This window comes from Salvia splendens, chromosome 3 (assembly GCF_004379255.2).
Source record: "Salvia splendens isolate huo1 chromosome 3, SspV2, whole genome shotgun sequence".
Lineage (NCBI taxonomy): Eukaryota > Viridiplantae > Streptophyta > Magnoliopsida > Lamiales > Lamiaceae > Salvia > Salvia splendens.
The window spans coordinates 11,185,293-11,205,288 of record NC_056034.1 but is presented as its reverse complement, the minus strand read 5'-3'; the positions used below and the strand labels follow the sequence as shown (position 1 = coordinate 11,205,288).

At 38.5% G+C, this 19,996-nt stretch overlaps 3 protein-coding genes across 4 annotated transcripts; all 3 read right to left on the bottom strand.

The window, feature by feature from the left end:
• Positions 1-535: 535 nt before the first annotated feature.
• On the bottom strand, positions 536-4,560 carry LOC121794924 (putative U-box domain-containing protein 42). Of its 2 annotated transcripts, XM_042193328.1 has the most exons (4): positions 4,172-4,560; positions 2,777-3,949; positions 2,327-2,636; positions 536-2,234 (listed from the first exon to the last, which is right to left on the bottom strand). In XM_042193328.1, the coding sequence occupies exons 1-4, from the start codon at positions 4,199-4,201 to the stop codon at positions 625-627; spliced, it is 3,123 nt and encodes a 1,040-aa protein (XP_042049262.1). In that variant the 5' UTR covers positions 4,202-4,560; the 3' UTR covers positions 536-624. The 2 variants fall into 2 exon arrangements, with proteins under 2 accessions (XP_042049262.1, XP_042049261.1); XM_042193327.1 differs by having other exon boundaries at positions 2,777-4,560.
• A 345-nt stretch (positions 4,561-4,905) lies between these two features.
• LOC121794923 (DNA-directed RNA polymerase 1B, mitochondrial-like) lies at positions 4,906-12,396 on the bottom strand. The gene is made up of 19 exons (XM_042193326.1): positions 11,465-12,396; positions 11,103-11,312; positions 10,824-10,951; positions 10,651-10,717; positions 10,463-10,521; positions 9,214-9,331; positions 8,978-9,091; positions 8,661-8,792; positions 8,157-8,573; positions 7,901-7,951; positions 7,475-7,545; positions 7,040-7,124; positions 6,670-6,822; positions 6,430-6,504; positions 6,253-6,342; positions 6,096-6,143; positions 5,879-5,993; positions 5,692-5,795; positions 4,906-5,571 (listed from the first exon to the last, which is right to left on the bottom strand). Exons 1-19 carry the CDS (start codon positions 12,269-12,271, stop codon positions 5,461-5,463), a joined length of 2,955 nt encoding a protein of 984 aa, XP_042049260.1. The 5' UTR covers positions 12,272-12,396; the 3' UTR covers positions 4,906-5,460.
• Positions 12,397-14,166: 1,770 nt separating this feature from the next.
• LOC121794921 (heat shock protein 90-5, chloroplastic-like) lies at positions 14,167-19,016 on the bottom strand. Its single transcript, XM_042193324.1, has 19 exons — positions 18,560-19,016; positions 18,277-18,350; positions 17,999-18,124; positions 17,832-17,925; positions 17,641-17,724; positions 17,383-17,526; positions 17,085-17,201; positions 16,895-16,939; positions 16,716-16,796; positions 16,516-16,620; positions 16,300-16,440; positions 16,088-16,180; positions 15,917-15,994; positions 15,574-15,828; positions 15,272-15,374; positions 14,957-15,131; positions 14,753-14,858; positions 14,574-14,663; positions 14,167-14,491 (listed from the first exon to the last, which is right to left on the bottom strand). The coding sequence occupies exons 1-19, from the start codon at positions 18,836-18,838 to the stop codon at positions 14,300-14,302; spliced, it is 2,382 nt and encodes a 793-aa protein (XP_042049258.1). The 5' UTR covers positions 18,839-19,016; the 3' UTR covers positions 14,167-14,299.
• Between the last annotated feature and the right edge of the window lie 980 nt (positions 19,017-19,996).

Sequence of the window (19,996 nt, the reverse complement as noted above, 5' to 3'; positions counted from 1 at the left end):
TCTAATTGGTTTTATTTTGGAGCTGTTGGTGTTAAGTGGGCTATCCATGAGGTAAGAGAAAACTACAATTTTATTAAGATTATCTTCCATTTCTTATATTTGACAGGATCAAATCTAGGCAACCACCTCTGTTTTTGTCTTATTATAATTGGAATCTTTCAAATGTCCGAAGAAATTATTTTATCAACATTTTCTATATTTGAATGGGGGATCCTTTCGGCTTTGCCGGCCAAACCAACTCCACATTGTAATTCCTGAGCTCTAAATATACTCCCATCATCATGGTAACGCATAATAGAAACATTTCTCATGCAAATAGTACAACATAAAGCGTATCCCTTGTTTTGTTTTTCACTTTTTTGTTTTTACAACTACATGGTTGCATATATGAGGGAGGTTTGTCTGTTATATTTGAGTCATATGACTTCGAACAATAATTTTTTAAAACTTTCAGAAACAGAATCTATAAGAAGATTAAATGGCACATGGGATAAAGATGTTAATGAGGAGGCGAATTCGGACTAATCACAGTAAGAACTAGGAAGTCCAGAACCTAGTTTAAGGAAATTATGTGGTTCTGCTGAAAACTGTATACAGACATATTTCTTGAACAATGGATAGGTTTTACATGTTAAAGCTCATGGTATTTGATACATTAGGCATTTTGTTCAAATGCCTCAAAATTTTCTCTGCCATCTGCCTGGTGTATTCATCTCCGTGATGCAATGAACTCACCAATGTAGCAGGAAACAGTCTGTCCTGTGAGACATTTGAAACAGACACATCTCCACCTTTTACCAAGAATCTCTCTATCACCCAAAATGCTTTCTGCAATACAGATTCTTCTTTGTGCTCCTTCACGACGTTCAGCACATACGAGAGAGCATGTTTTTCAGACAACAAGCTTATGCTGTTGTCCACATTAACTTTGTCATCTAGCAATGAGGAAAGTGCAGATAGTGCTGCCTCGATCACCTCCACGTTCTCGTGGTCCAAACAAGCCAGCAGTCTCTCCACAGCCTCTGCATCGAGGAGGCAGAATGTTTCCTGGGAAGAGCAAACCCCTCCATGGATGGGGCAAAGTGAGAAATCTTCTCCTTTCCCTTTCACTTTGGACAGATTGATTGATACACATTTTTGGAAAATGAAGAGTTTTAGAATCTTGGTTTTCTTCCTCTCTGGTGGTCTTGATAGAGTGATGGATTGTCTTGACAGATTCTCCAGCCCTATTGCAGATAGCTTCTGTACCTCATCTGTGAATGCTCGGGTTAAGAGCTCTGTCAGAACTTCGACCAAGTTGTAGGTTCTTGCTGTAAGCAAGATCTGATGGTCATACAATGTCGTTGTCAATCTGACAAGAACGCCCACCAACCCTTCAAAATAAGAACTTGCATGTCTGCTTGACCTTGTCCCGCTCCTCTGTATCTGATTGAGGCTTTTTATGACTGTGGGAACAGTGTTGCTGTTAACCAAGGCGAGGTTGAGCGTCAGGTTTTGATGAGGAAGCTTCGCCAAAAGATTAGCTGAAACAGCATGTAATTCTGTGATCCTACTAATTTCGGATGGGTTCTTGATTAACTTCTCAGGTTGTCCTTGAGTTCTGCAGAGTCTGTCTGACAATGTGTGTCCCATGAAAGCTGAGAGCGCGATGAGTAGCTTGATTGATGCTACACCAAGTTCTTCATTTGTAGTATTGATCAGTTCGATCAAATTGTAACTGGCTTCTGTCTCTTTGACAATTGAAACAATGGTAGCTGATGCCTTTGGGAACTTGATCAAGCACAGCAGGATTCGGATGAAGTTGATGTTCAGGTCATCAGGGCTTATGCTCTTGATTCTGTAGATAACGTTGTATACTATGTAGTCTGATGACATCGTGTGGCCTTGCGTGCTGACTGGGAAATTCTCGAGCTCCAGACCAGACTCGAGTATGTTAGCAAGTATTATAGCTGCCTCAGATTTTGAATTCATTGGTTCGCTGTGGGTCATTCTTGTGAACATCTCGTCTACCATAGTCTGCATTATGCCAGCTTCAACGAGTATCCCAGCATTCGGATGGTAACAAGATATCTGCTTCAAGGCCTTGAATGCTGCATTTCTGGTCAGAGAATTTCCACTTTGCACCATTTGGATCAGAGCTGGAGAAGCTGTCTCTGCTACGAACGCCATCCTATCAGGTCCAATAACAATCTCCCCAAGATAACTCGCCATCTCCATTTTCATCTCCTCGCTTCCTGTTTATTCAACATCGTTATACATTTACTTGTATATAAGTCATAATTCTTTTACCTATCACATTGCAGGAAGAAACGAAGCGAACTATTACCTTCGAATAGATGAGCTAGCAATGGCTCCCAATATCCATTTTCTGCCATGATCTTGATATTACCAGGTAGAATCTCCAAGTTCTTCAAGATCTGATCGGCTGTTTCTGAAGCAAATGCATCTGAGGATTGTCTGTATTTGACAGTGATCAGCATCAGAATACCTCCAGCTACTGTCCCAATCTTATAACACGAAGACTGGCTTTTCGACAGCTCAAGCAGGAGCGATGCAGATGCATGTCTCACAGGTGTGTGATTACTTGACAGCATCTTTATTATTGTTGATATATCAACTGTCTTCACGATTTCATCCTATACAGAGAAGCACCACGATGTATTACATATGGCATGAGTTTACTATTGCAGAAAATAAATATGAATCAAGATGTATTACATATGGCATGAGAGCATGAAGCTGCTGAAACTGAAATTAAACATTTAAAGTGAATCACCTTCCCATCTGCATCATCCTCGGCTAACTGTCTCAGTAGCTCCAGCGTTACATTTCTTACGCCTCTGCTTCTGTATTCAAGAAACTTGGTAAGTAGTGGAATTATTCCGATGCTGCGAACCTGCACCTTGTTGTATGGCTTACTCTTGCAGATGCTTTGTAGATCATCGATTGCTTCAAGCACCATATTTTCCGTACTGGCCAAAGAGAGTGCTGCTCGGGCAACCTTAATTCTTGCAGCTTCATTTCTCTCTTTCCACTCATCAATCGTTGCTTTGAATGCAACATTGCTTTTGATATTTCTGCTCTTTAGAGTTTCTCCTGATTTTGGGCAGACAATTTCCGCTCCATCACCAAATTTGTTGAACCACTCAGTTATCGCCTCTCTCTCATATGTCACTCCACTTTCAATTGTTACAGGATCTTCCATGACCTTCTTCGTCAGAGGACAGAAAAAAGTGTCGTATAATGGCTCCATGTACTGAGCCAGCTGTGGGAATGCCTTCAATGAGGAGCCACCACTCAAACTTTTGGGATCATTTCTGTCCAGAATGATCGGTCTTTCCTGGTCTTGGTTGGCACTCATATACGACTGTGACGTATCTGATAACTGAAGATTCATAGCAGAAGCATCAGCATCGATGGAATACAGATCTGTTTCCACTTGTTTCATTTCTTCCCTGGGAGGAAACCTATGAAGCTGCTGGTCTTTGGACTCTGAGCCATGAGACGGGCTGACAACAAACGACACATCCTTCATCTCCTTTGAAAGTGCCTTAGCTGCCCATTCCGCATATTCATGGTTCCCATATGTTGACAAAGGTATTAGGCTAAGGTTTTCCCCTATACCTCTCATAACATCTTCAAGCTGCTTCACCACACTTGCTAATTCAGCATGTCTTATAATCTGTGCATTTTCCCCTAAGTTTGCAGTAAAGCTCTTGGCCAACTCCACTTTTTTGCAGAGAGATTGTATGATCTCAGTTGTATTTGTTGGAGTACTCCAGTTTATGTGAAGCTCCATGACTATGACAGACACCCGATAAAAGTAGCAGCCGATTTCAGTGAAAATCTCCTTCTCTACTTGTATGTATATCACTGACTTCATGATTTCTGCAATACTCCCCAACAAGGACTCAGCAAGGCTGCTAAGTGGACTCCTCTCTTCCCTCGACTGGAGAAACGGGAAAATCAGAGTTATCGGACACACACAAAAGGAAAAATCTAAATACACTAAAAAAACATTGAGAATTTTTCTGAAGATTGGCAAGCCTTTCATTCTAGAGTTTCTTATATGATCTTATGATTTCTGCTTCGTTTTGAAGTACGATTGAACTGGTCCAAGAACTGATGTGTGCGTGTGAGCGAAAGAGCGAGAGAGAGAGAGAGGCAATACCTGCGACCAGTTGGAGCTATTGTCGGACATGTTTGTTAGCAGCGCAAGAAACTCAACTCTCAAAGATGAGAAAGTGGTGCCTCATTTCTGCAGTTGGTAAAGGAAATTGTAATATGTAGATCATTGAAACAGTCCAGGAAATACTTTCATTTCTTGACAGCTCCATTTTGTTAGAATAATGCAGCATGCTATATATTCTTGTATGATATACTATCAGTGTTGATTATTTAATGAAACAGGATGTCACAGGAGATGGACTCAGTCAGCCGTCAAGAGTCTACAATAGAACTGATCAAGGTTTCATCTTCCTAGCCTTTTGCACCAACTCACTATTATATAAAATGTTAGTAGCTCAACACAATGTGTCAAAATTCACCATGAATTGAGTAGATATTTCTGCCTTTTACATTTTTTTTTACCAAGTTGCATTATGTTTAAAATACAATGAATTGAGTGGATGAATTCATTCACTAAGTCAACTGATATTATTTAATCAAACTGCAGTTTTCTTCTTTCCTATTCTTCCGAAGGTAACAGATTTTGGAAATTAGATCCAATCCTCTGAGATTACAATTGACTCTCTTATCAGTTATAACCAAAATACTTTGTTCTGCTGTTACAAGTAGTAAATCATAGAAATTTTTTTTTGGGTTTATGAATACAAATAATTACAGCTTCAAGAAGATACCATTAATAAGCTTATTCGAGGGAAACCCAAGTATACTAGCCATCAATTACAAAACTTTGATGAATGTAAAATTGATAGAAATTACTCCAGATTCTAGAGGCATTTCTCCAGATTCTGCCTATAAAAAGCATACATTAATAAGATCCTAATGATTATGAAAGTATCTATGGAACTGACCACCATCTCTAGTAAACTCATTTATCTTTTGCTTTCATCAAATCTAAAAACATATATACAGTAATTTAGCTCAGCTTCCACTGCTGGCTTTGCCATGTACAAGAGCATTGCTTACTCAACTACAACACTGCTCCTACGAGCAGCTACAAAAAGAGAACTTGCAAGGCTGTGGCGCGCCTTATAAGTTTATGCTACGGTATTAGCATCCGATTTCGTCTTATTCTGATCGAAGCTGTACGCCTCAGTACCTAGAAACGCGGTCAGAAGCGTGCAGGATTAGCAAGCATCCTGCTATCCAGAGATCTTCCAGATCAAGACAATGGTACTGGCAGCAGCAACGATCCAAGAAAATCATGATGTCCATGGTAATCAAATGATAAGAGGGATTGGATACTCAAAGAATGATAATCAATATCTGTATTGTCTAGTTGAAGAAATAGGTGGAGTCTAGAACTTCCTTCAGATCGAAGTCTCCTCGTTCTGGCAACGAAGGGAAATTTAGGTCTGGGAATGACTTCTCAAAACTCTCCAACAACTGTTTGGGAGATGAATTGATCAGTGATCTTATAATTATAAATAATTATTAAAAAGTTACCAGAATAGAGAATTGGGAGAATAAACGAGAAGAAACCATGTAACAGAGAAATGAACTTACATTCTCCAATATAGGTGCCTCGTAGAGCTCAACGAACTTCTCTCTTAGAATCTTGTTCATTTGGTCAACATCACAAGCGTGAGTCCAATATGAATCATGTACTCCTGGGTTCGATTTACAGGGTTAATATGTTACCGGTACAGTAAAAATAATCACCACCAGAAAATCAAAGTCAGTTCTTACAGACCTGCAAAACTTAAGCCTGCCTGAGAGCAAGCAATGGCAGTCATCATCATATGTGAGCCATCGAGAGAATGCACAAAATTTGGAGGAAAAGCAGTTCTCTGTCGCTTGGTCATCACCTAGAAATGATTGCAAAAAATACAAATTATGATGCTTTTGTTCTTACTATATAACCTTCTTGACAGGGGAAGAAAAAAAGAAGAGACAACATGTAAAGCTACCTTGTCAGTTTCGCGTTGAAGAGTTAAAACCTGAAGTGAAGTCTTAATCTGCATGAAAACCAATGATCAATATTTTGAAGGAAATGGTTATTGAATTGAATTATAGTTGATGCAGGCATTGAAAGAAGAGGTCCAGTGGTTATAAAAAGCAAGATACCATGTGCTTTCCTAATTTGCGGTAAGGTTGGACAACAGGAAGCCCAAGTGGTGTCGTCCAACGAACTGGTTCATTTTCTGTTGCTATAATCTGCAGACACACATAACACAGGGTTCATAATGGTATAAATAGAAACTCCGAGCTTAAAGAGAGAGACAGAAAACACAGTGGACAAACCTTTGCACAGTCTCCCAGCCAGCCCATTATACTTCTTGCAGCCTCAAACATTTCTCCTAAAGCAGTTAAGGTTGTCTGTTGACAGTTCCAAAGGATATTAGCACAAACCATTATAAGTCGGAATTTGAATAAATGCACGATGAAATTTGTACCACCATAAAAGGCATCTAAGCCGTTTGAGGAGCACATAACAGTTCGAGTTTAAAAATTAGTCTGAAAGATGAAGCAGAAAGCACTAACTTTTGCAGCATAGCAAGCACATGCAAACAACTCTGCATCATCATCCATAGCATGGCGCTCCTTTAACCTCCTCTTGATTTGGTCACGTGCACCTATATATGTGACACCATACACTGATGTCATGACTGTTTGCTTAACTAACTTTCTATCCACCTGTGACAAATTAAGAGTAGATTCAATGAGCATACTGACCAAAGCCAGTGTGTCAAAATGAAATCTTACAAATTCACAGAAACCAAGAGAAATTCATGTCAAACATAACACCATAGTAACTGGGGAAAAACAAACAACTGCAATTTCTATTCTATTTTGAAATAAAATACTTGTACTTTTATAGTACATAATAAAAGACAAAAACATATAGATAAACCTGATCAATTAGCAGTCTAGCATGCTTGGCATTGGGATCAATATCAGGGTCTCCAGCTGCATCTGTCTTCATTATCTCAAGAACTCTGCATCAGAAACATTTCACTGAAAAATTAGCCTTGGATAGTTTGACTGGAATGTCCAAAGTAACATCACTATATTATTGTTCATTGAAGTCATTTACTCCAAATAAGTCATCTATGAGCATAGCTCAGAATTAAAAAATAGCAAGATTAAGCACACTAAAGTTTTGGCTAGATGTTTGCAATAAGAGAGTGTAGTGCAGCCCCTAGTTCAAGAATTTAGCTGTGATTGAGTATGTATTTAATCCACTTTTACAATCAAAGTCATTTATGATATTCCCTTGTGCAATACAGGCATGAAGTCAGTAGTTAAAGTCACAATGAAAACAGCGCATCATGGTTTTAAGACTTACCTTGCTGCTATCCCTGAGTAAACATCAGCTGGCTTATCTCCAGCAACAAGATTGACTGCAGCTGCTCCAAGCTAGATAAATATAATGAATTTCATGTCAAAAGGGAAGGAAACATTGTGTAACTCTCCAATTAACTGAATTTCATCCTTCCAAACCTAATAGGTAATAGGTATATAGATGTAATGATTAAATGAAGAAATATATAGTTGCAATGCTTAAGACACATGTTTATACATAACAGTAACATTAAAATTTTCAGAAATATCACAAATCGATCCATTTGAAATAAAATGTTACATCAATGTGAAACAATCAAATATTAATTAGTTGAAAGACAGACACCTCCGGATATTAGGCATGCTAAGAAACATGACACTAGATCTTTATGCACTATACATGGATTGAGTTAGTGATGTAATTAATTACCTTATCCCTTCCAAGAGCGGCATAGTGTTGCAAACCATTACACGAACCATCCTTGAAAATGAAAATAGAAAGAGGGAAGCAGGTTCAGCTCAAACAATGAAATGAACAGTTTTGCTCAAACGGAATGCAGGTAACAAATCTTTAACAAAATTAAACTTGCAGGGAAAAAATAAGTAAGCTTTGGAACTTAAATGCTAGCCATATAGTAAAACTTCCGTTAATCTATTATCTAAAGTCGGACTTGAAAATCTATTACCTGGTGGACAGGCATATGTGATATTGCAGTCTCAGGATATGGACTTCTTAATGCCTCAGACAGGCTCATGCAAGTGGCCAAGCATTGGAAAGGATCCTCTGCATTTAACCACCATCGTCTCCCTTCAAGAGGCCGATCAGCAGAGTCAAATATATCCTCCAGATGGTTTTCAGTAAATGATACCCGACCCTCATAAGGCAATTTGTCAACGCCACCACCGTATAAATTTGCTAGATGTATTTTTAACCAGCGTAAGCCAGACTTGCCAAGCGGACGACCTTCTGCAAATTCTAATATTCCCCGGCAGAGGTCAGAACCAAGATGGTTCAGATACGGATGCATGGGATATGCACGCCCTCGGAAATCTAAATTGTGAGGGTAGTAAAATCCTTCTTCGTCCTTCATTTTTCTGGCCACCTACTCTTCCATAAAGGTTATTAATTAATATGCAATACTGCAGAATTTTACTAAGTGCCATTCAAACTAACAGAAGGAGCTTCTTACAGTAAGTTTAAGTTCTATATCACACCGCTGTGAATGCCTTTCACTGTTCTCCTTTTTCACAGCTTTAACTTTCCACCTCCATTTCTTTATTTCTGATTCATCTTCTGTATCAGGTTCCTCTGGTAAAGGGACCTGACCAACCATCAGATGAGGGGACATCAATGAACTTAAAGCAAAAAATATCATTGTTTTGTCAACTGTGTGAGAGGAATATAGAAACTAAAAGATAATAGAAACCTCTTCCAACAAAGAACATTGAGATTTTAAAGAGAAAGGAAAATGCATTATATCATTTTTTCCATGCAAACATTACTTACATCTTCACGGTCTACCAAGTCAGCAAGCTGACCTCCATTAGCCCAGATTCTGTCCACAAGACTCAATATTCTTTTGTTCACTCTCCACTTAGTACTGCCTAGAGTGTTAAGGGCCTGGATAAGATAATAATAAAATTAGAAGCTTCTCAATGGAGAATGAAAACAAAATAGAAAATACACCAAATCCAAATTACAAATTTACAAGAAATAATGCAGAAGAAAGTACAAAGTGGCACCTGATAGACAGGTTCTAATTGTTCCTTTTGAGTTCTTTTAACAGCCTCGCGTTGCTGTTTTGCTCCATGTGTTCGCATAATATATGACGGTAGAAATAGATAAGCACCTCGCTCATACCTACCAACAATTCAGAATATTAATAAAGTTGTAGGGCCAGCTTTTGTTTACAATATATGCAACATAACAGCAAACTCTAAATCATGTTCACGAGCACTCTCGTCGGTAAAGTCATTCGAAAGTTCCATTTTTAAAGGTCCTATGTTTAGGGGATGATTATGTTGATGGATTAGCTCAATGTTATCAAATAGCGGATATGGCGGCGCCATGGCGCTATGGCATGGCGTTCTGTGGTGGAAATGCTATAGCAACATGGCGCTGCCATAGCACCGCCATATCCGCCATTTGACAACATTGCGTGTGTACTGCATTTAGGAATGGGGCATTATGCAAGAAACATGGATGTTAGAGCTGTATTTTATGCTTTATTAATTGTTTTAAGAGTTTTAGATGTTATATTTTTGTTATTTTCCAATTTTTGAATTATGTATAAATAATAAGCATTATTTTATTTATTTAATTATTGACCGCCATATCCGCCATATACTAATACGCCATATCCCTGTGGCGGTTTTTAGGCGAACCGCCATAAGCCGCCATACGAGATTGATAACACTGGATTAGCTAGACTCCTTAGGAAGAAATTAGATATATATATATACACCAATGATATCAAGCAGGAAGTTTCTCTATAAACACTACAAGTGGCTGCCAGGATTACAATCAGTTAAAAGCTATGGCCATATTAGGAAAAATAGATACACGCTCACCGCTCTGAAAAATCCAAAGCACATTTTGGAAGCCCTCCCTCAGTTGAGCTCATTTTGTACCCTTAGTTTATGATACTTTAGTCATTCCACCAAGACCACATCTTGCTTCCACAACCAACCTCCCACTTATTAAGATCAACAATTTACATAATAGCATACTTGTAAGTTTCTTCACTTCTGTTACCACCAAAAAGATATAACCCTAATAACATGATTAACATCCCAGACTTTCCTTGGAGATATAACAACATAGATGATCATTATATAAAGAGGGAAAAAACAACTGCATTACCGAAAGAAAATAGCTTGTAGCAAACCATGTCATTTAGTAAGAAAATGACCAAGGCAGCACATCATGAACACTCATCAAAACTACTGAACATAAAAACTTTTTTTCTGAGAGAAACATAGAGCAGCATACCCTGTCCAATTTAATGGAGGAACCAACATTGGCATATATGGAATCACCATGTGCCTTGCCTGTAAAGAAAAAATAAGAAATATAAAATTTTCTTAGAATCCGGTGTTTCTCAAAAGAGAGCAAAATCGTTTTGATCATCAACAAGAAGTACAAAAACTGCTCAAAGCTTACAAAATGTTGATGCTTACAGTTTTTTCCAGTCCTTTCCGAACTAGAGGATCACACTCGATCACCCCATATCTCCGGGTCCCTTTCCTACAAAAAGTTCATCATGAAAACAGCCCCGAGCAGTTTATATTTGTAAAATAAGGTAGTCACACTGTTTCAAAATCTCAAATAGGAACCATGCAGTCGCACTCACACTGTTTCAACAGATTTGAGCGTGTGCACAAATGCAGGTCGGACATCAGGAGGGGTATCCTCCATCTGATCAACCGGAGGTTGTATGTAGGCAGTTTCCATTAATATCTGAATCAACCGACTGCCAACCTATAAAATATACCGTGTACGCGTCTTCAGTCTTACTTCTAAGAAAGATGTGTCAAATAACCTTGAGCAAATGAAAAACTAATACAGACATAAATGCAATAGTACAGCAGCATCTATACACACAAGAACTTGGGGGTACTATGCCAATTACCTTGACTTGAGCATCCTGTCCCCAGGCCTTCAAATCATCTTGCCGGCTTACTATTCTCCTGACTTGCTGTACCTTTTGTTTCTTCATCAAAAGCTGGACCTTTTTCTTTAGTCTCTCTTGCTCCTTAGCCCCAGCATCAGGTTCCTCATCACAAGTTCTATTTAATGCATTTTTCCTCTTGCAGTTCTCCAAAAACTTATGAATCCTAACCTGCTCAATAATAAACATTGATCATTGAACATCCAGGACATTAATTTCCATTAGTCATCTACTTACTGCAAACAATCATCTAGCATGAGTAAATATACAGTGTAAACCAAATAAATCGAAATGGCAATTGTACGTCTATTTCTCAAGCCAACCTCATGTTCGATGGCTTCGCCAATATGACATGCTGCTTGTACAACTCTGGCACTGCCATTGCCTCCTCCAGTCATCAACAGAGCCATCAACTTATGCATTGTAATAACTGCCATCATATCTGCAGGCAGCTGATCAAAGTAAGGCGCATAGGCAGCCCTGTTCTTTCCATCCTGGCACAAGTCTTGCTCAGCAGCAATCGCATCTCTCAAAGGCTCAAACCACCCCAAGAACAAGGACTTGATGTAAGGCAAGTTAGGAGCCAATTTTTGCTCGCACATGTCAACTAAAAGCTCTTGGTACTCCTTCGCCGCCTCCTCCCACGCCTCCGTCTCCGTCTTGATCTGCCTCCTCCTAAGAATATTGTACTTCCCCAACCCCATCCCTCCCACCAGTTTCTGCGGCTGCCTCCGCCCCTGGTTCATTTCTGGGCTTCTTGCATCGATTTCTTTGTTAAGCTCATCCACCAATTCCTGAATTTCATCAACCTCTTCTTCGGAAGTCGACACTAAAGCCTCGGCTGCGGCGGCGTAACCTCTTGTATACAAAGGAAATCTGAAAGGGTCAGTGGAGAACCCGCGTTTAAGAGGTCCCACATCGCGCTTCCGTCGCAAGGTTGTATCTTGGAAAAAACCTAATTCTGAGCTGCCTGTGCTTTCACCGCGCCGGGTCTGGAAATGTGTGGCCTCCTCACAAAGGATTGAATGCTGAGAGGATTTAGCTGAGGTAAACGCATTGATTGGTGAGTTGGATTCTGCTAAAATCTTAAACCTTCTCAGAGAAGAATGTTTGGATAGATTTCTCCACATATTGCGACGGATGAACCAACTGAGCAAAAGAGATAAAAAAAATGGCGGAATTAGAGCATTTTAGATCGCGGAGGGTTCAACAGAGGAGAGGAGAGACAAACCGGAGGCTATGGCCGCTTTAAACCCTTCCAAAACCTAAGCCCAATTTATTACTAATTTCCATTTTTTTTTGGTAGATTTATTTAAACTACTGTACTTTAAATTTATCTATTTTTCTTTATTATTCCTCTTTCTTTCCTTCTCTTTTTCTTTCTTCTCCCAATTTAACAGAAAAAGACTAGGTAGAAAAGGAGAAGAATAAAAATAGATAAATTGTACCCCCGTCCATGAAAGTTTTTCACATTTTTCATTTTCGTCCGTCCCACAAAATTTGTCACATTTTACTAGTGGATCTCATATTCCACTAAATCATTTTCACTCACATTTTATTATAAAATTAATATATAAAAATAGGACTTATATCCACTCACTTTTCATTATTACATTTTTTAAAACTCTTGCCCGATCAAAGTGTGACAAAATTTATTGGACAAAGGGAATATATTTTAATAAATAAACGCAAATTGTTAAACCAATTAAATAGTCATTTATCATCGGTTTTAAAAAAAAGTCCAAAACTAGAAGAGTGAATTTGAATAATATACTAAACATTAAAAAACAATTTCTGGCGATAAAATGTAATAATAATAAAACATTATGCAAATACTCTACAAAAACATAAATATTAGTAGTATTAATACTATATTATCAGAATAGTGTAAATATATACCTAAATATTTGTTGAATATTACCTAAAAATCAAAACAATCCTATATTATGATGAACTACATTAACTAATGCAGTTCCAACAATAGGCGTCGGTGATGCCGAAAATGTGCCAAAAGATGTCACATTTTTCTTTTAAGTTTATTTTATGAAAGATGTCATATTTTTTTTGAAATTTTTTCTCTCACATCAATAAATAAAAATATATTTTCTTTCACCACATAACACACAAAACAACATCTGCTAAATTCCTACGTCATCATCCGAATATGACATCTATTATTAGACGAAAGGAGTCTTGTCTGAAAGTATGAGAAAATAATAATAATAATAATAATAATAATAATAATAATAATAATTATAATAAAACATTTGCAAAGACTCATTATTCTATATAACCGCTATTAATCATATATTATCAAATCAAAATAGTGTAAATATCCACATAATCAGCATACAAGTTTTGTTTAAATATTTCCTCAACATCAAAACAATCCTACTACGCCAACTACCGCCATAATCAGATTTTAATGCGATTGCCAAGACTTTATAAAATCACATAAATTAGTAACCAATTTTCAGGATCATATTATAAGAAGAACATTGTCACACTCTATAAAGGCTCCAGACATTAAAATTGTACTACTACTAAAAAATTAATAATTACTATCATCATCGAAGAGGAATGGCTTCTACTAAGGTTGTTTGCTTGGCTTGCATGTTCATGGCGTTCATCCTAGGTTTGTCTTTCCCGTTCTTAAATCCAATTTATATAGTAAATTTTCTTCTATTTGTTAAATTCACCAAAAAAAACTATTTGCTGTGATTATAATTAAAATTATCTGACTTATTCTCCAATGAATAGGTTCATCACCATCGTGCGATGCAGCTTCACGACAATTGATTAGTTTTGGTTTTGGAATTCCAAAAATTGGAATGAGATGCATTGGCCATGAAGAGTGTGGTAATCCACTCAAGAATAGCGATTGTTCAGAAAAAAAATTTTGTGAAAATGGTCGCTGTGTGTGCAAAATTGATCAAGAAACATTGATTTAGATTTTATTTACTACTTACTACATATTTTTGCAATAATAAACAAGTTCTCTCTCTATCTCTCTCACACACACAACTGGTTAAATAGATATCTCAAATAAAAGTGTAAATAATTAACTTGTAAAAAAGCAAAACAATAAAATGTTTTAGAAAATTTTGCATCATCAGAAGCCCTACCATGTATGTTTCTTCCAACTGTGGCACAAAAATTTAGTCACTCCAAGGATCACTCTCAGTCCTCACTTCCGACGGCTCGACGACCTGCGATTTGACAGCCTCTGAGGTGGGATTCGGTTCAGCACTTTCACCCTCCTCGTCATCCTCCGATCTCCCCCATCTTCCACCGAGGGCCATCGCCATCATTTCGTATATCTTGTTGCTGAGCTCGGCAGGGCTATCAGGCTGTCGTTACAGCAAGTGAGGAGAAATTTTAGACAAGGACAATATAAGAGGATAGATTTGTGTAATGATTTCTGATACTTACAGTGAATCCACTGGAGATTAAGGCCGTATCGTATAGAAGTTCGACAGCCCTCTTGGCGTCTACATTCTCAGGGGCGTTCTTGCAAGCGGCCTGCAAAAAATAAAAGGCAAATGGCTGACTAAATTTGATGTAGAAAGAGAAGATTAGGTCTTGAATTTTGAAATATGCATTTATCATACGTTTAAATCCTTGACGACTGGATGATCTGGATTGATCTCAAGTATTCTTCGACCCCTCATGAATTCGAGACTCGATTGGTCGCCAAGTGTTTGTGCTCTCATTAATCTGCCCAAGGATCAAAAAATGGAGGGTAGCTGTAGCTATTAGAAACAATATAATAAGGCCTTTGCAAATCAATACATGTACATGAGTAAAAACAGCACCTTTCCATGTTGGCTGACCATCCAAATTTGCCGGAAACAAGCACACATGGGGATGAGGCTAAACGTTTCGAGACTTGAACTTTAGCTACCTTTTCGCCAAGCTGTTGTTTGATCCAATCGCAGAGGAGATTATACTCTTGCTTATTTTCCCTTTCACTCACCTCATCTTCATCACCTGTGTCGTTCAGATGCGAGCATAACCTCAGTGTCGATAAAAGCTCATCCAGAAAACAAACATTTCGTTTTTAAATAGAAAACAAACATTTCGGTTAACAAATCAATTTAAATCAGTTTTGAATAGTAAGAGATACTGACCAAGCTCCAGATCTTCCTTGCTGATGTCAACAAATTTTTTCCCTTTGTATGTATCTAAATTCTGGATCGCAACTTCATCAATTGGCTCGACTAAGTAAAGAACCTGCATATATAAGTGATAAGCTTGTGTGATGCATTGCATGACATACAGAAGCATGACATACACTCCAAACTGAACAAGAACGAGGCTGGAGTACATTCGACTGATCAAGCAAATGGATGAGTTTATGCTCCATTCCAAACAACCCATTAACATATCACCAGAGAAAGTAGGACTTGCCGATTTCAGTTTGTGAACATACCTCAATGCCTTTCTGTATTAATTTTTCCACGAAAGGAGCAGATTTAGCACTTTTTAAGCTGTCTGTTGCCAAGTAATAGATAGCCTTCTGATTCTCACCCATGTTCTCGATATAATCATCCAAACTTATCAGGTCTTCGTCGCTCTTGGAAGACAGAAATCTCAACAATGGTGTTATTCTCTTGTGGTTCCCAGTGTCCTCGATGCAACCCAGCTTCAAAAACTTACCAAAATTCTCCCAGAATTTTTTGTAATCCTAAATTACACCAATGGCATAGGTTTAAGTTGCAGAAAATAAGAAAAAGATGCATTTACTTTCTTTCATTCATTCACAATCAACCAACCTCTTTGCTCTCACTCTCAGAAAGATCTTGAATCATGTCGAATGCTTTCCTAACGAGTCTTTTCCTCATTATCCTCACCTGGATGAAGAAAAACGAATAAATCTGTTAATTTAAAAGGAATGACAAGTTATAATACGATTAAAATTTCGCGATAAGCAATAAATTCCTTACAATTCGGCTCTCCTGAAGAATCTCCCTGGAAACATTTAGGGGAAGGTCGTCCGAGTCCACCACACCCTTCACAAAGCTCAAGTATCTTGGAAACTGCAGGTCATCAGATTAGTTTTATATTAACACAAGCGTAAAAGATCAAAATATGGTTGCTATAATCATAAGGTCAAACTCAAGTAACTAAGTCTCAATGCAACAGAGGAGGTTCTCACCAGTTCACCATCAAAATCATCTGAAATAAATACACGTTTCACATATAAACGGATGTTTTTTGTCTTGGTATTGATAACTTCTTCATTGTTAAGAGGTGCCATTCCAGGAATGTAGAGCACACTTCTGAACTCCACCTCACCCTGCAGAAGTACCCGATCAAAATCACAGCGGAGACATTGATAGTTCCACCAACTCATCAACACGAACATTCATACCTCTGTTGTGAAATGGGTATAAGTAAGTGGGTCCAAAAACTCATTGAATGCCTTTTTGTAAAATTCTTGATATTGTTCTTTTTCAACTTCCTTCGGGTTGCACATCTGCATATTAAATACAAAAAAGAAAAGCATAAAGCATGCATAAAGATTCAAATGTGAGACGCAAAAATACGAGATTGATTCAAGTAGTGACATACCCATATAGGTTTTGTTTCATTTGTCAATTCCCAGTCCCAATATTTTTCAGTTTTGGTCTTCTTCACCTTTCTCTTCTCTCCCTGGGAAAAGCACCAGTAAGTAAAAATTGGTATGATCATCATATCCTTAATAAGAGAAGAAGCAAAATCATCGACAACTGTATTGAAATTTCCATTACCTCGGGTACTTCTTCTCCCTCTTTTGGTTCTTTCTCTTCTTCTACCTGCCAAAAATTGAAAACTGTAAATCGGTCTTAAGCTTTTCCCGCACAACCTTACGGCAGTCTTAAAGTAACAATTGACTCAGCAACATTGTCATCAGTAGCAAAGCATAGTCCAAGCCTACTAGTCATGATATAAAAGTCGAACCTCAATGGTCCTTGACTTCTCTTGCCAGGTATAGATGGGGAATGATACGAATTGTGAATAATTCTTGACCAAACTCTGGATCTTCATAGGCTCGGAGTACTCATACTTATCGTCATCCTGCAAACCAAAAATTACTATGTTGATTTAACACGAAAACAGGCACTACTATCAAATTCTAAAGAACAAATCAAATGTGAATCTTAGTAAATGTATAAGTTTTTAAAACATACTATTATACTAATAGGCTGAGCCATTTGACACAAGGAAAATCTGAATGTGAAGTGAAAAAAGATCATACCCTGAGATAAAGAGTGATCTGGGTGCCTCGACTGATGAGCTTGCTGGGATCAGTTTCCTCTCTAATTGAGTAGGAGCTGCTATCGGCGACAGATTCCCAAACATACTGCTTGTCAGACTTGGGGCTCTTTGTCGACACGACTACCTATGATAATAGAAAATACAAATTACATCAAACCGGTATCAACAGAAAGAACAGAAAAAACATTCAACAAACTATCAGGAATGTGCATTAGAGGATGTGAGAGCCCAAGAATACCCTTTTGGCAATCAGAAAAGCAGAATAGAACCCCACACCAAATTGGCCAATCAAGCTATTGTCAGACCCAAGGTCCTGGTTCTCCTGCACGAAGTGAAAAATTGAATTTCACATGTAAGGTTTAGCTAGTTAAGTCATTAAGCATGGAAAGCAGATGGACATCCAAACACAATATGACAAGAAGTAACGACCTTCAACGCCTTCAGGAATCGAGAAGTGCCACTCTGTGCAATGGTTCCAAGACAGTCTATCAGCTCCTCCTTTGTCATTCCAATACCAGTATCCCTGAAAAAGGACGAAGCAACATTAAGCTAATCAACCATTACAGTAACTACAAAGAAGATAAACAAATACATACGTTATGGTAATAGTCCCATTGTCTGGATCAGGTTTGATACGAATCTCTAGGTCACCTGAATCTCCAAGTAATTCCGGCTGAGTCACACTCAAAAACCTCAGTTTATCGAGAGCATCACTTGCATTGCTGCAGAAAACAAAATTGTAAAAACTCAGGTCGAGTTGCAGCAAACTCTTGTAAACATAATATACACATTCCCTTCCTCAAAATGGAGTCTGTAAAACAATACACAAAACTCAAAATATGAAATAACAAGACACGAAACAACAGCGCCTCACCTTACAAGCTCCCGGAGAAAAACTTCCTTATGGCTGTATAAGCTGTGGACTATTAAGTCCATCAATCGACTAACCTAAAATCAAGAAAAACATCCAACACCACAACATCAAAATCCAATACCTCAATAAGTAAATTACATAATTACATGAGTTAACAACCCAAAGCAAAACAATTCAATCACCAACTATCATAAGTAGTAATGCTTATAACAATACTATTCGCTCCTAACATCATTTTTCTTTCAATCCCCACACAAAAATGTAAAAAGGAAAGGATTCTCACCTCCGCCTGATATTCAAATGTTTCTGCAGAGCTCTCCGGAGCCTCCTTCTCAGCCACGGCGGCGGCTTCACATCTCACCACCACTCCGCTCCGCCGCCCCTCCACCTTCCACTCCAACCCGCTCCTTAAAAAAGTGTTCTTTAGCCCACAATTAGGCAGAAAGGCGCTTCTCAGAAAACCCCTATTGCTCTTCCCAGCACTCTTGATAGAAAAGGACGACATATTTGGGGTTACGGTCATCGCCGCGGAGGCCAGACTTCTGCTTAACACATGCGCCATCTTGTCAATTTCTAGAGAAAGTGCGGGTGAAATCTTTGTGTTTTCGTCTGAAATTCAGTCTCTTTCCTTGGTGGGTCAATCGAATTAGAGGCAGAAAGGGGGCTATTTCACGTGGTTAGGTAGCATAGGTTGGAAGTGAACTGGTGAAGTAGATAAGAGGAGTGAGAGTTGCGTAGTGAAAATGGGGTTTAAGGGGAGGGGTGGAGGGTTCTAGAATTTTCTGAATTAGGGGGCTAGGGTTTAATTTGGAAGTACTGCAGAGGCCATCCACTACGCTGTCACTATATCGTCCCTAGAGGTCCCCAAACCGAACCGAACCGAACCAGCCCGGAACCTTCACCGGTGGTTCGGAACCGGAACTGGAACCGTCGGCGGCAGTTTGAACCGTGACCGGAACCGCCGGTTCAGGTTTAATTTTTGCGCAAACCGTAACCGGCGATTCAGAACCGCCGGTTCGGAACCGGTGGTTCGGCGGTTCTAGACAACTTTTCAGGCCTATTTCCGACCTACCCCTAGCAAAGGCCTTTACAGAAACCGCCGGTTTTCGTCAGAAAACCGTTGACGAAACCGGCGGTTCCGCCATTGTTTTAAAAAATTTGAAATTTTGAATCCATCGAAAAACCGCTGATTCCACTATTTTTTTCAAAATTTTGATTTTTTTTAAAATTTAATCACAATTTTCCCCTATAAATACCCCCTCCTCTTCATTTCTACTCACCGCATTCTTGTGTTAATAAGAATTTCTCTTCTCAATCTCAATTTCTCTATTCTCCATCCTCATTCTCTCAAGTTGTTTACGTTATTTGCGCTCATAATTTACTCACGTTGTTCACGTTATCATCTTCACACAATCACACTACTATCTATTCTGCACTTTCAATTTCCATAAATATCATGTCTTCATCTCGTCGTCGTGGTGATCGGGCCAAGGGAATTGCCCAAGTTCAAAGTGATACTCGTCGTCGACGTACCCCTACTAGAGCACAAGTTGCGGAGGAGGTGGGAAGGTAGCCGCTCTTCGAGCACAAGTAAGTTCTAATATGTTTTTGTTTTTTGTTAATTCATTTTTATTAAATTCATAATTTCATTCTTCAACATCTATGTGTCTATGTGTTTTATTTTTGTGTTAGTATTTTTACTTAGTTGTATAATTTTCGT

Bases quoted from the DNA above. Each gene is read 5' to 3' on its own strand.
- LOC121794921 (XM_042193324.1), bottom strand. From the start codon at position 18,838: ATGGCGCATGTGTTAAGCAGAAGTCTGGCCTCCGCGGCGATGACCGTA. The intron at 16,797-16,894 runs GTAATGGAAATT...TGCTTTTCCCAG, and splicing joins AGGGAGAAGAAGTACCCGAG to GGAGAGAAGAGAAAGGTGAA. The intron at 15,132-15,271 runs GTCAGTATCTCT...TGAACGACACAG, and splicing joins CAAGGAAGATCTGGAGCTTG to GTGATGAAGATGAGGTGAGT.
- LOC121794924 (XM_042193327.1), bottom strand. From the start codon at position 4,054: ATGAAAGGCTTGCCAATCTTCAGAAAAATTCTCAATGTTTTTTTAGTG. The intron at 2,637-2,776 runs GTGATTCACTTT...TTCTCTGTATAG, and splicing joins AGGATGATGCAGATGGGAAG to GATGAAATCGTGAAGACAGT. The intron at 2,235-2,326 runs GTAATAGTTCGC...TTGAATAAACAG, and splicing joins GCTAGCTCATCTATTCGAAG to GAAGCGAGGAGATGAAAATG.
- LOC121794923 (XM_042193326.1), bottom strand. From the start codon at position 12,271: ATGTGGAGAAATCTATCCAAACATTCTTCTCTGAGAAGGTTTAAGATT. The intron at 11,313-11,464 runs GTTGGCTTGAGA...ATTATTGAGCAG, and splicing joins GCGAAGCCATCGAACATGAG to GTTAGGATTCATAAGTTTTT. The intron at 10,522-10,650 runs GTAAGCATCAAC...TTTTCTTTACAG, and splicing joins GGAAAGGACTGGAAAAAACT to GCAAGGCACATGGTGATTCC.